This window comes from Grus americana, chromosome 28, assembly GCF_028858705.1.
Source record: "Grus americana isolate bGruAme1 chromosome 28, bGruAme1.mat, whole genome shotgun sequence".
Classification (NCBI taxonomy): domain Eukaryota; kingdom Metazoa; phylum Chordata; class Aves; order Gruiformes; family Gruidae; genus Grus; species Grus americana.
In genome coordinates, this window is record NC_072879.1 from 3,304,024 (window position 1) to 3,318,715 (window position 14,692).

At 51.3% G+C, this 14,692-nt stretch overlaps 1 protein-coding gene across 2 annotated transcripts; it reads right to left on the reverse strand.

Moving 5' to 3' along the window:
• Positions 1-6,888: 6,888 nt before the first annotated feature.
• On the reverse strand, positions 6,889-12,350 carry FAM174C (family with sequence similarity 174 member C). 2 transcript variants are annotated; one of them, XM_054805699.1, is made up of 3 exons: positions 11,871-12,350; positions 11,438-11,554; positions 6,889-10,875 (listed from the first exon to the last, which is right to left on the reverse strand). In XM_054805699.1, exons 1-3 carry the CDS (start codon positions 12,146-12,148, stop codon positions 10,872-10,874), a joined length of 399 nt encoding a protein of 132 aa, XP_054661674.1. In that variant the 5' UTR covers positions 12,149-12,350; the 3' UTR covers positions 6,889-10,871. The 2 variants fall into 2 exon arrangements, with proteins under 2 accessions (XP_054661674.1, XP_054661673.1); XM_054805698.1 differs by having other exon boundaries at positions 11,438-11,599; positions 11,871-12,317.
• Positions 12,351-14,692: the final 2,342 nt, after the last annotated feature.

Genomic DNA, 14,692 nt, shown 5'->3' on the forward strand with positions numbered 1-14,692 from the left:
CGCTCCTCTCCGGGGAACCCAGCGTGTCTCCGACTTAGACTAAACCAGGACGGTTCCACCTGCCCCACGCTGCTGTTTCGGGCTGCCTGCAGTCTCGGGGCTGGTGCTGCCCTCAGGACACGCTTTTAAACTTGGCCTAAATGGGCTAAAGAATTTGTGAAGTGTTTAAATGAGAGCAAACCCCCCCAAAACCCCATGACCCAGGGAGCAGGGGTCTCACCGAGGTCTGAAAACCATTCCGCCAGCTCTGGGTCACGCTCCTCCATCGATGCCCTGGCAGCGCAAGCCGTGGCTGGTGTTATCTTCATCCCACAAACACCACCCCCCCCTTCCAAACAACATCCACAAGAGAGTTTAGGCTGGGAACGCAGCTCTTTAATCTCCAGCAAGCCTTTGACAACCTGTCTCATCCTGGCTTTTAGCTGCGTGAGAGCTGTTCGCTAATGGAGCATTAACCTTGGAGAGCTTCTGCAATTACTCCAACACTAATTCTGACAGTTTTTGGTGTATCTGTTTGTTCTTTTGACAGGCAAAAGGAATTTCTTTTTAAAAGCTGTTTGATACATTTGAGACCTTCTGTCCACATTTTTTTTTTTTTTTCCCTTCTGCTCAAGATGGGAAGGTGGGGGAGAACAAGTGGAGGTACAGACGCTACCTTCCTGCAGCCACCTCGGTACAGGCACCAGGCAAGATATTTCCCCCCTTCCAAACGCCTTCCACCCCTGTTTTAAGTCACAGAAGCGTCTGGTCTCTCCTGACCTCATTAGGGTAATTAGTAAACCTTTTGAAGCTGGGAGAATGGCTCTGAGCTGTGGGAAAGTGAGGACAGCAAAGAGGCTCTAAAAGGAACGCATGTGGATGGAGAAAGGGGGAGAAAAAACAGAAAAACATCTCCAGCCGCGAAGAGGTGACCTGCAGAAATGGAGGGGAAGGGGAGGTGGATGAGGAGTACGCAGGCAGCTCTGCTCCCCTGGAAATCTCCTTAAATTGCCTCTTTTAAGAGGATGGAAATTCAAGTCCTGGTTATTCCATAAGACGCTGCAGGCAGCCACAGAGCAGGGAAGAAAAAATGGTGGTGGGGCAGGCACGGGCTGAGACCCGAGGATCTCGCTTCGGTTCTCTGATCTGCCACCGCTTTCCTGGATGCCCTTTGGCGAATCAGTTCTCGCTGCGCCTTAATCCTTCCTTCAATTTAAAAGAAGGTTCCCTACACGTTATTTGCTACATGGAAAACAGACGCTTCGGAGGGAAAGCATCTCTGACTGTGTGCCTGCGTGGCCCCCAGCGAAACCCAGCTTCTCTCAAGGACTTCAGATGCTCCGGGAAACACGTCCGCCCTGGAAGCGGTGCGTAACGAACACCACAATCCAAAGTCTGATAAGGCAATGGGGATGTTCCTGCCGGCTTCAGATGGAGGAAGAAAGTTATTTGGGTTTGAACATCGCCTGAGCCATGTGCAAAAGGAACCTTCATTAAGGACACAGAGTCCTCCCGTCCTCTAATAAACACAGAAAACGTTTTCAGCGCACTCATCCGAGCCAGTCGAGAAGCCAAAACGATGACCGTGGAGAAGCTAAAGTTATAACATGGATAAAAACCGCTGCTTCTAAAAGAAAAAAGCAGTATCTCAAACCTTTGCTATATATCACAAAGGGCAGAAACCTAATACCTCCCTGCATTCTTTAGAAGGAGTTTGATGTGAGAGAGAAGCAGATTAAAATAACACTGGCAAAAAAAAAAAAAAAAAAAAAAAGAGATCAGAATATATACCCCAGTACCAGAGAATTTGAACCAACCGTCCCCAGGTCCCGCTGTGCCTTCAGCTGCACACAATGACCGCCACGCTGCCATAGATCTGCTCCTCTATTTTTTTTTGAGATTCCCCATTATACGATGAGGCTCCCCAGGTTGGTGCCAGAGTAAATCCTCCATCCCTCCGGGAAAACATCCCGATGGGAATCACTCCCCGGGGATGTCCTCAGCTGCAGAAGCCAGACCAGCCCACCCAAGCCGCCTGCCACCAGGAATTTCTGCATGCTGCTTCTTTGAACGGAGGCAAAAGGGTTAGATTTGATGCACGCAAAAGCTAAACGAACAAATTCTGCCCACGCAGCCCTCGGAGGGGTGCGTTGATGCTCCGGAGCTGGGTGACGGCTCCAGCAGTGCCCGATGGTGGCCGTGGGCACGGGACCTGCAGGGACAATTTTGCAAAACGCCCCGGGAAGGCATCGGGGCAGGCGTGCACGGGCGCTGCCCGCAGGCAGCCACTGGGTCAAAGGATCACCTTGGTCCTGAGCAGGATTGTCCCGGGCTGAGCAAACACCAGGCAGGGAGAGCCGAGAACTGCATTTGCTGGAGGAGTCGACCTCAGCTGGGACATCCTCAGAGAAGGCACCGCTGTAAGGCAGAGCCAGGGGAAAACCCCTCCACAGTCCTGCCTGGGGTTTTGGAGGTACAGCAGCACCGTGGGCCCCCCCCAAAAGGCTCAAACCCCCCAACTGCTTGTTCATGGCGTTAAAGCCCATCAGGTTTTTCACTATCAGGAACGGTATTTACACCACGCCTGCCAGAGAGAGGGGGTAGCACGGTAGCACGCACTCAGCTCAGGTTGAACAATGAAACGATTAGGATTATTTTAAGTACGTGAGGGATTTTTTCTTTAAAAGAGCGAGAGTAATTAACCACCAGAACATATTAGCAGCGTTATCAGGGATGCAGTAAATGCTCCATCACGCCGTTGTTTCAGACGAAGGCTTGCATCCTTTCCAAGAGAAACCTTCTAGTTTCACCGCACACAAAAAGGACAAACCAGCCGGTGCTCTGCGGGAGGCTGAGCACGATGAACATAATGGTCTCTTCTAGCTGCACGACCTGCAAATCTCAACAGTTCCATTTCCCGGCTCTTATTAACCAGCAGACGGGAGTGTTACTCTGATTGCAAAGAGAGCAAGAGGATCCCCGAGCACCGACAACAACAGTTGCTGTGGTTTGCGGCACGGCCAGCATGGAAACGTACCAAAATCAGGAGAAGCTTCCAAAGGGCAAGGGAGCGAGGAGGCATCGGCCAATGCAACCGCACGTTCGGATGCAAGTTCAATGCCGTTTCGATTCGATTTGCCGGCACTGGAAGCGATGATAATACAGCCCAGGAGCTGCAATTACGTGGAATCGGGTGATGTGCTCAAACGCGTCAGCCCCCCATTTGCCTACATCCCAGAAAGTGATGTTAATTAAAACTGCTGGTAATTGTCTGAGTACCTCTACGTGGGCAGGGGGCTCCCCGATCCCATAAGCAACCCTGCTGAAGTGAGCAAGATCCGTACAGATCCCCAGCAATCCCACAGCCCGTGGAGGTACTCCCCCCGAATGGGACCCGACGTCCCCGTTTTCTAGTGATTGCATCTCGTAGGTGCATCGAAGCTTCAGCCTCTCGACAGGTATCCTTGGATGTGGGCTTTGGCTCACGTCTTTGATCTGGCGACGTAAAGAAGAAAATACTGAAGTGTAACATCTGAGACGTTCATCTCAAATTTAATTTTAGGGACATCTTCTCCCTTCCATGCATGCAGTCACACATTAGCATGCATCAGAAGTACAGCATCCCCTTTAATGTTTACTCATCCTTCGATTGCAAAAATTGTTGTGTGAATTCCTTCTTCAATTAGCTCTGGTACTCGAAAAAAAATATTGTTCCGTTGCCAGTACGGTTATGATCATTTCTTTCCTTTATACTTGTATTCCCCAGCGTAACTTAAAAAGAAAACGCTTCTCCATTCTCCCCTGCAAAGCCCCCTTTAAAAATTTTTAAAACAAAAACAACCAACATTTCTAAAGGAAAGGCTTTTGTGGCTGAAGTGCCACTTCCATTCACCTTTCCGTCATGTAAGGGGAAAGAAAAAAAAGATCAGAAGAAGGATTTAGACAAAAAGCCAACTAAGTAAAGCTAATTTTTTATACGGAAGAATCCTGCTAGTTGTGAAGGGAAGCTTTGTTGAGTGGAACAGAGAAGACATCAGAGGAGACTCTACAGCAGGTTTTCGAACATTTCCAGCCACCTTCCCAACGCACAGCCTGTACTCCACAATAAACACAGGGACGCGATTTCAGAGCCACTCTGGTTCCCACAGAGCACCGCAGGATTAAGTCTACCATCTTGTTTGCGGCACTTGGTGAGGAAACGCTCCCTGCGAGCAGCCCCCGGCGCCCGCGGGACGCTGACAGCGCCTTCGGAGACACAGGAGCAAATCTGCGTGTGCGTAGAAATTCCACTTCCAAGAGACACGGGCAGCCCCCAAGTCCCTAGAGCCGCTCAGCAAGTGTATTAGCAATAAATTGAACAAAACGCTTGCGACATCTTACCGCAACTCACCCAGGGCTGCCTTTCACACCACTCGGCCAGTCCCACCCCAGGCCATCATTTCAAGCACGGTTTGCAAACCAGCCGTGAAGAAGATTCCTCGTTTCTCCTTATTTTACAAATATGAAATCTAAAGCACGGGCAACCTGCGTGAAGCCCGATGAACAACGAGAAGCAGAATACAACACTTAACCCCCAAGGCATCCCTTCCTTAGAAGGGGCCAAGAGCCGGGTCCCTGACCTCGGGGATGGGAATCTGCCAATGCAGGTAATGCCACCGGGACAGCTGAGCTTCTCTGCAGTGCTCAAGGAATCCACCTCTGTGACAAAGGGCTCTGAAATCCAGGAATGAAACATCCTGTACCCATAGTGAAATCTTATATTTCTCTCTTTTTTTCCTCCCCGGGTGACTGGAGGGACTTAGACCATCTCTTCTTCTATACAGCGACTGGAAAACTCACACATGGACTATTGTCCACGCTTCCCTCCCCCCCCGAAAACTTCAACTTTATATGTGAACCCTCATTAAAACCCAGGTCTGAGTACAGAGAGCAAGAAAAGTGCTCTTCTATGCCGGCAGAAAGCCGAGAGGTGGTTCCTCCCCCAGCACGCTGCCGCAGAGGTTATTTTGCACTCCACGGAGCACGGCGGCGAGGTACAACGCTGCGGCAGCAAACAGGCTAGCGAAATCAAAAGAGCTTACCAGCGCTCAGCAAACGGCCTGCAGTTCCCATTTCAAGGAAGCAAATTTGCATCCAAAGCATCAAGAGCACTTTAACTCTGAGTTTAAAATAAATTCAGAGCAGATCCATGCCGCCAGCTTGTGTTTGTGACTGGAATCCCAGCCAGAGACCTCGGCGAGAGCCTCTCCTCGGCAGAGCTGAGAGCTCATAGCACCGAGCAGATGGAAACCAAGGCCAGGAAAACGGTGTGGAGGACACCATGTCTGCAGCTTAGGCAGCGTGCACAGGCCACAGCCATTAGTGCTCATTGGGGCTACCAGCCCCCTGAGCCTGAAAACAAAGGAGTGTTTGGTTTGCATCCCATTGCAGCTCATACCAGGGCTGAAAGCACCACGCTGCTGCACGGCCCATATTGCCGCCAAGGTGAACGCTCTCCGTTAATTCGTTAAGCACCGCAGCTAATTGTGCAGCGCACGCTCCCCAGGGAGAGCCAGGTGCACACCAAAGGGTGCTGCTGCGGCAGGGCTGGGTTTTCACGGGTCTGTGCAACGCTGTGCTGTGCTTACCAGAGGCACACGGACTGGGAAACGCGACTTGAAGGAGAAGGGAGCAAACTCTGGGCCAGGCTTTAGTCCTGCTGGGGTTTAAGCCAAGCCTCGGACCAGCCCAGGACAACTCTGTGCTCTGCACAGACAAGCTTTTCCCTCACAGTAGTGAGCTCCCATGTGAGCAGGGAGCCTACAGCTTAATTCAATTGAATTAGAGTATCTTAAAACTTTGTCTGTCCCAGAATCATAAAAAGCCTTTGCAAACAAGTACCAACAGGGCTAGGTTAAATCCGGCTGGAGATAACGCCGGGGGCCACAGCACCTCCCGCAGCTGGGAGAACCTCCCCAGGCAGAGCTCACCAGGAGCCACCCCAAAACCTGCTGCTCCCCCCACCCCGCAGCGGAGACATATAGCCCCTGAGCCAGCGCTCCCACCTCATTCCCAGCTGGGGGGCAGATTTGCCTTTTTAAGGCATCACGATTTATTTTCAACTTTACCAGGTGCTGCCAGTGCCCCATCGGCCGGCATGTTTGGTCTGTGAGTGCCATCTACAGGGTTCACCTGCTCCCCAGCCCCTCTCCTGCCAGCTCCCTGCCTGCCCCTAAGCCCGGCTGCCCTCTCCGCACAGCACAAGAGAAGCCCCTACCAGTAAGGGGGTTAAATCACGGAGCAAACAAAAAGCCACGCAGCCACCAGCCTCCTGCGCAGAGGGCACAGGGACGCAACCCAGAGAGCAGGGTGGCAGAGGGACACAGGGAACTCGGCTTCTTGTTACTTCAGTGCCACTAATTACACAACCGAAACCTGCACAATCACCCTCCATTGCAAGATGGATGATAGTACCAGGGAACGCCCTTAATTTTGTTCAGGCTTTAATTCTTTGCACTGAGCCAGGACATCCCCAGGCGGGGGACGGCCTCTCCTTCCCAACAAGCAAAACGTAACTTGGTTCTTCCATCGCAGAGAGGCTGGGATCACCCTTGCAGGGATTTTACTTAGTCTTCTGTACAAGAAAAAGGGATTAATGTAAGAACAGGGAGAAAGGAAAGGGAGGAGACTTTAGAAAATTGAAACAAACCCTGAGATCCTGGGCGAAGGCAAGCAGTAGGCAACAAGACGTGTGGATCCGATGCACAAAAGGAGTTGATAGAGAGCAAGGCAATGCTCAGCCAGGGCAGCTGAGCAGAGAAAGGCTCCATAAAAGCACCATCCCAGCAGCTCAGCAGCAAGCCGGGCACGTGAGCCGGCCCCGCAGAACAACCACAAACACTGGCGGCCAAGCACGCTGCCACAGAGGGATTGGGCGAAACAGAATGCTTTATTTCATTTGTTTCAAGATACAATGGAGAGGGGATGCTGTAAATGAAAGTAAAACAATCAATCAATACAGGACTGGTCGCTATTTAAAAATAAATCAACAACTCAAGCAGGAGGGTGAAAGACTAGCTCCTCTGTTTCTGAGAGCACAGACAACACAAAGCACTCAAGTGCTGGTTTATTGACTTCTTGGCAATCTGCTCAGACCACAGGTCCATCTCCAGCACTTTAACGCCGCAGATCCCATTCCAGTCACATGTACGAGTGAAACAAAACAGAAGCACGTTATTAACAACAGAGCGCTGATGCTCATACCGCTCTCAGTCAATCTCATTAACCTCAGCAGACGGTCCAGTTGATTTGCCCAGTAGCTCAATATCAGCAGCAGAGGATTCAATACAGCCCTCCAAGAAGATCGGAGGGGCAATTACGTAAACTTCTGAAATCTGGCTTTGGCTTAAACAACAGTGATTGTTTCAAGCGAACTCTGCAGCGCTCGCTTGTGACAGACACAGGCTGGCGACCACACAGCATCGTAGGGAACCCCACGATCCTCTTGGTCCTCATCACCCTGCGCCCATCAGCGCCTTTCGGCAAGGATCGGCCGGAGCCCTGCAACAGCAAAGGGCAGCCGGAGTCTGCAGAGCCTCCCACTGACACCCCAATTCACTTGAGAGAAAGAAAAGTGCTGCAGCAGCTGGCGGGGCATCAGCCTGCCCAGGGACAGACACATTCCTCTGAGCAGCGGCGCGTGTTCGTACAAGCACAGCCCTGCGCTGGTGCAGCCGTGCAGCTCCCAGACCGGAGCTGTCTCGCATGCTCAGAGCACACGTGTGTCTGCATCTGTGTATTTAAATCTATTCTGAAAAACTACTAGAAGTTCTAACCACTGCAGAGAGACCTACTAGGCTATCAACACCGGCATGTGTTACATGAAGTTACATGAAGTAACTAAAACTATAACTGAAGTAACTACTGAACTGTTCTCTCATTATGGAAACATAATGTAAGGCTTTAAAGGCCACTGTTACTAGCCAGACCTACTCCTGCCACCAAAAGCCTGCGCTGGCCTCATGCTGATTGCCCAGGGGTGCTCCGTTCCACTGTGAGGGGCGCGATAGCTGCGATTTATTTAGCAAAACTGCTGCGATTTATTCTTCCAGGAGAAATGGAGATCAGTAACAGCTGTGCCGAGCAATAGGTTTGTCCTCGAAGGAGTCTCAGATCTGTAATCAGCATCTTTGTTTTCTCCTCTCAGAAAACGCCTTTAACGATGACTTAGAGTGGAGCAGGAATGTAACGTCTTGGCCTGCAAAGAGCAAACCGAGACCGCCAACTGCTTCCAAGATGCAGGATGCTTCAGGGGAAAAATGGAAATAGCCACACAGGGTCACTGATTACAGCTCAAACCTGTCTCCAGCCAAAACAGGATCAGAATAAAAGTGACAGCAATGCAACGCTACAGCCCCACTATTACCTTTTTACTCTCCACCCCTTTAAAGACAGCCAGCAGGACTCTGAAAACATGTATGTGTGCATAGATACTGGGCTGGCATCTCCTCCAGGCCTTCAACTTAATTACCACTTGCCTACCTAGGACCAGAACAGGGACCTCGTTACGTGCTCTGGCTGTATCCTTCCCCATCTTTCCCTGCTCTAATTCTACATACCTATTACAGCAAAATCAAATTCTATCAAAATTATTTTCATGACAAGACCTACAGCTTGAGGTCCCCTCTTTGATCAAAATCATTCAACTGTTAACATAAAAAAAAAATCATCCACTCCTGCAAGGTAAGGAAACTTCAAAATTGCAAAACCCATCTGTCCAACAAAGAGCATAGTCTAAAGAACGATCAAGTTAATCGCCTCAGATAAAGAAAGGCCAAGGAATGTGTCAGTCACAACGCTGAGCCACTGAAACACAGTCAGGCTCCCCTGGCCTCGGCACAATGCAAGAAAGAACTTTGCAGAGGGAGCTGAAGAGCCAGGGAAAGTTATCAGCATATGCATAGACCTGCCAGCCTGTGCAGGATCGGGGAAGATACACTACCACAAATCAAACAAATCAGCTCTCTGATCACCCAAGGGGCGGTAATGGCCAGATTTAGCCATTACCGCTATCCTCACAGAGGAACGCAGCAAGCGCTTTCATCTCTGCATCAGCTAAACAAGCAGAAAGTACCTAAAAGAGGAATGAAAGGATACAAATAATATGAAATTAGGGCACATCCAAGTGCTGTGTTCACATGACAGCATTACTAAAAATATATATATATCTCTTTAAAAATCTTTTGCACATGTGCAAGACAGAGCTGCCAGCACCTGGGGTGACATTTCTCCAGGAAACCTCACCCGTCCTGCAGAGAAATGCTGCCCCTCGCGCAGGTGAAGCACTGGGATCACGCTGCTCCCTCGGGAGGGATCTTGGAGCAGCAGCCAGAGCCCCAGCTCCCAGTGACCTGCAGCAAAACCAGGGTCCTTGCTGTTTGATAAGGGTATCCCTTCTGCCCCTGCCCTTTCTGTTGTCAGTTTTGTCCCCTTATCTGCAGAGGATTTGCTAACCAAAAGGAAGGAGCCGCCCCTCCAAAGACATTCTCAAGCTTCAACTGAAAGGTAAGGTCAAGCAGGGAGCTCCCTGGCCCGCAGGGTAAAGGGTTCTCCTAACAAAGGCACTACCAGTTTTGGGTGGAAGTGGGACTTCAGGACACAGGTCTGCACTGCCCATAGTTTTCAAGGGCGGGCCTTCCCTTCAAGGCTGAAAGGTGCCATAAACAGGAGCACTTTGCAAGCAGGTTTCACCGTTTTAGCAGCAGGTCCACCTAACGATGACCTTCTAACACATTCACATTTGGTCCTACGCTGTAAGAGCCCAAATATCAAGACAATGGGCTGCACAGGAACATCCCAGTTTGCTGGGCTGGCAGCAGGACACAGCTTGAGAACCAGCAAATGGAGTGAAACTCCTCTACCCTTCATAAAGAGATTATTTCTGAACCAGGGCTGTCTGGGTTAAAGAATCACAGTTCGCAGGGGCTCGGGTCCTCCTTTTCCAGGCATCAGATGCTCAGGGACAGCTGAGTTGAGGTTCTCCCTCTCAAACCACAGCGCTCCAACTCTTCCTCAGGTGACGTCAGACAGAGCCAGCAGCTCGAAATCCAGAGGCTTGGCAGACGTCACACGTTTCTCTGGTGAGCACCGTTGCGGCTGGGCAGGACAGCCTGAACACGTGCAGCCCCACAGACTACACAACCGATGGCTCTTTTGTAGAAATGCACCTTTCATTTGTAAACACGTCTTTGCTCTGTAAACCCACGTAATGACCTGTATTATCACGTGTAACTGCTCACCCTGCAACTACAAGAAAACTGATGCATTTAACTCATTCCCAAAGCTATTCTCTGTCTGAACTAACACAACGCTATCCACACCCACTGCTACTGTAACAGACAAGAGCTCTCCCAGCTCCTACCAGATCAGAGTTGATGACAGAGACACTTCCTGAAGAAGTAATGCGATACGGCATGAAGGAAAGAGGATCAGCCTGCAAAATCCACTTGCCTGATACTTCGAGCTGACTGCTGCAGTCAGTGGAGAGGGATATGAGCACCTATAAAGTACTGATAGGCCAGCAGACGCCACTCTGGACTCAAGCGCTGCAGCTGTAAGACTTCAAATGCTGAGCATTCACCCAGGAGTTACGTGTTCCTCAGCATCCCCTTGTGCAGTTAACAGTACCCAAGGCAGCATTGTTTAGCTTCTAGCTCCACCTGTGCCCAAAAATGTGTGTGAAGAAAACAGGTTTGGTCCCCTTTCCCCTGCCCCAGCTATAGAAGTGTTTGTACTGTTAATTAATAGTCATTACAAGCAATTATAAAAAAATAAAACTTGAGCAGCGGTAAGGTGATTCCACTGGACTTGCACCCCCTTGGTCAGTCTGTGCAGTTGGTGCCGCTGGTCCCAAATCATCTGGAAAAAAGAAGACACCCAGCATCAGAGCGAGCATGTACAACGGGACAGATCACTACCCACTGCAAAACGGCTGGGGGAGCTGAGAGGCCGGACAGCGAGTGACGCAGAGGTAACATTCCTCCTCAGCTTTAAAAAAACATCCTACAAAAATCAAACTTGCATGACCCACGGGATGAAAGCACATTGCTGAGAAAGCAGGAATGGCTGCCTCAGTTTTACTGGGGAGCAATTCCTAAACTGGAAAAAACCCAGGAGTTCTTGTTTTCCTGTCTAACGCAGAAGGCTCAGACGGGACGCAAGGGCTGTCTCTCCTTCCTACAGGCTAAACACAAGGCACAAAGCGGTGCTCCAAACAACATGGGGTACGTCCCTTTCACTACTCTTGGGCAGAAAATGAAGAAAGGCGAGATAAAGTCTGTGTGCAAATGCAGAGAGACCACATGCAGAAGTTACGTTAATGCAGATCTGGTTATCGGATCTGTGCCAAAGCTCCACGTCTTTAGAAAAGGAGTCACAGCCCCTCGCGAGGAAAACAGAAACACACAAAATACCCGCTTACCGCCTCAGATTTCTTGTTTCGAACACTGTGTCCTCGTCGCTGTCGAAGGAGGCCATCTCTATGTTCTCATCGTAATTCGACAGAAGGCCATATTTCTTCCGCTGAGGTTTCTTCAACCTGAAACGGGTTTTGCGCTCGGTTCTGGGTCCCTCTGACCTGGGGCTGAGGGACACAGAGAGCGTGGGGTGAGCGCGCTGCCACGCCGCCAGTTTGCGGGGAGACGGTTTATCACTGCTAATTGCTGTAGGTAATTAATAACAGCGCCGTGACTTTACTGCAGCGTTTTGCACACGCTGTGCCAGAGGGACGCACAGGGAAGCACAGCTCCGGCCTGGCACAGGGAGGGAGGGGGGGATCCAGGGACACGGGGCACAAGCCAGGGCCCCGGGGGACACCGGGTCGGGGTGGGGGGACCGGGGCGGCCCGCACTCACCGGAACGCCTGTAGTAGGAAATAGAGCGCGGCCAGCAACGAGAGGGCGCTCAGCACGTACACCGCCCGCTTCAGCACCGGCAGCCCCCACCCCAGCGGTCGCCGCGATCCCGGCGACAGGCCCGGTTGCGTCCCGTTACCCGCGGCCGCCCGCGGCGCTTCCGTAGCGTTGAGCGGGGTCGGGGTGGCCGGAGGAGCGGGGTCGGCCGCCCGGCCGACGTGCAGGAGTAGGAGCAGCAGCAGCAGGCGGCGGCGGCAGAGGGGCTCTGGCCGCAGCATGGCCGGGCCAGGCGGCGCGGACCGGCGAGCGGCGCCTCGGCGGGGCGGGCGCAGGAAGGCGGCGGGACGGTGCCTCGCGGTGCAGGTACCGGCCGGGCCCGGCGGAGCCGTACGCGGCGTTCCGGGGCGGCACCGTTCCGCGCCGGCCCAGCCCGCGCAGCCCTAGCCCGGCCTCGGCCCGTCGACCGCTTCTCGTGGAGGAGGGGCAACGTGAGTCCCCCCCAGGGCCGCCATGCCATTCCATTCCCTCTCACAGCTGCCGCAACCGCCTCAGGGCGGCCATTTCCCCACCCAGGGCCACCGTTCCCCTCTCACAGCGGGACTCCCCCCCCACCCCGAGGGCCACCATTCCCCTGCCGTGAGGGCAATTCCCCGGCCAGAGGTAACCACTGCCTTTCTAACAACCGCCTTGTCTCTCCCCAGGAGCCCCGGGCTGGCCCTGGGGTCTGTCAGCCACCAGCTCCTCTCAGGGAAGGGCCTGAGCTGCTCAGACACACAGGACTTGGGGGGGGGGACGACGGACGGACACACACAACTTATTTTGGCTGGAAATGGGTCATATCAGGCTCACCTGGGTTCTGCATCCAGCCCCCGCAGCTAGCTCTGCCCTCAACCCATCCCAGCAACGTGTCATTAATGCAGCACCTTAATTAGCAATGCCAAAATAACAGCATCTCAAACCAGGCCTCTATTTTTGCACCTATTAATTATTTCTGCCTGCATTTAAGCATCTAGGCATCCTATTTAGGAAGGTCTTTCAAATAATGCTTTTAAGTATTTACAGTTTGAATTTGTTTAAACATCACCCAACTGCATTTTTATCAGCAAAGGTTTCTCACACTCTCATGCCCCTATATTTAATATCATCCTCCATTAACATGCAAAACCCTCACTGGTGAATTGCTCAATGCAACCCCCAAAAGTATGTCAGCTGATTTCTTTTTTTAAACCCTCTTCACTTCAATAATTGGAAAAAGGTTAAAAAAAGAAAGAAAAGTAGGTTTCAGGAAGCAAGCTTGATAATCCTTCCCATTCTGGATGCACAAATGTCCCCGGGGCTCCCACAGACTCTTCCTGCTGCAGGGAAAGGGGGTGGCTCTTGGGGGGCTCACGAGCAAGCTCCCTGCTTGCTCCCCTGCCAAATCCCTTTGCACCTGGGACTCCCCAGCAAGAGGAAACATTTCTTTTTAAAGCCGACTTTACCCATTAATTTAGCTCATTTATACTAGCTAGGTGTCCAGCCTTCATCACACCCATCCGCTCTGGAGAGCTGTTCGAGTGGCAGCTACGCCTGGAAAGGTTGGCAAGCCACCACAGCATTACTTAATAGCCAGGCTTTTAGCATGGACTAGAGAATACGCAATTAATTCTGCCCTTCAAACACACTGCCGCAGTAATTGTTACTGGGCATGATACCCACACAATTTCTTCAAAGACACTTGGGCTACATGAGCACTTTTTTGGATAATACACTGCTCTTAAAAGACTGTCCTTGAAGTGGGGCACAGCATAACCAAAAGCCAGAGAAGCATCAGTTAAAAAAAAAAGAGGGAAGGGGAGCAGAAGCAAGCAAATGTGTTCTTTTCACACAAAAAGGGTGGGCAGGGGAATAGCAGAGACCATCAGAAGCCCCCTTACTGCCCGCACATATCACACTGCAGTCTCCTGCCCTCCAAAGCTGCCAAAAATACCCTCACAGCTGTCAGCCTCTAGCAGCATGCGTCCTGTTACTGAGCCACAGCAGTTCCAGGATTTAACCAATGAGAACTCATTCTTCATGAGCATCAATTCAGTTTGAGCCAAATGAGCAGAGGTACAGCGGGTCTTGGGAAGGCAGCACTTCTTTTTGAGCCCCACACCAGCCACCAGGCAGTGAAAATAAAATAAGCTGCTTCTACTCTACAGCATAGCATGACAAGACACAGGTGGCTATGACATATCCAAGATGACAGCCTGAAGGGCAGAGACTTTTAAGGACAGTTTGAGTTGCAGAGTGATGGATCAGAAAACATCCAATCGGGAGAGTTTGTACAATGAGAGTCACACCAGAGCTGGAGGAATTCAACAACCAGCGTTCAACCGACTTCATTACAAGCCAGGGACTAGGTAGCAAGTGAATAAAAACTTGGGAACAAATATTCTACACATGCAGAAGAGGAAGAAAAGGGCGGTTTCTGCCTAGTTTAACTTTTTGATGGTTCATTTTGGAAGTGGGACTTAAAACTGGCCAGGAGAAGTGCCAATCCAACAGAGCTGGGGTTAGAAAGCTCCATCTCAACAGCACACTCCACAAAAGCCTGAAAACTCTCCCAGTAACTTCAGTTTACCAGAAAGCAGGTTAATGGATCAGAGGAAAGTTCAGTATTTCATCAACACCAGAGTGCAAACTTCCTGCAAGGAATCTCACATTCCCATGCCATACGCACCCTCCCAGCGAGGAAAAGCCCACCTTCAGTGCCAGCACCTCTGCCCCAGTCCTGCAGGCCACGTACGAGGCCAACAACTCGTACAGTTTGGGTGCAAGGTAGGGCAACCAAAAATCAC

Coding starts and splice junctions, on each gene's coding strand:
- FAM174C (XM_054805698.1), bottom strand. CDS start 12,148: ATGCTGCGGCCAGAGCCCCTCTGCCGCCGCCGCCTGCTGCTGCTGCTC. Junction 11,600..11,870: donor TTCCTACTACAGGCGTTCCG/GTGAGTGCGGGC, acceptor TGTGTCCCTCAG/CCCCAGGTCAGAGGGACCCA.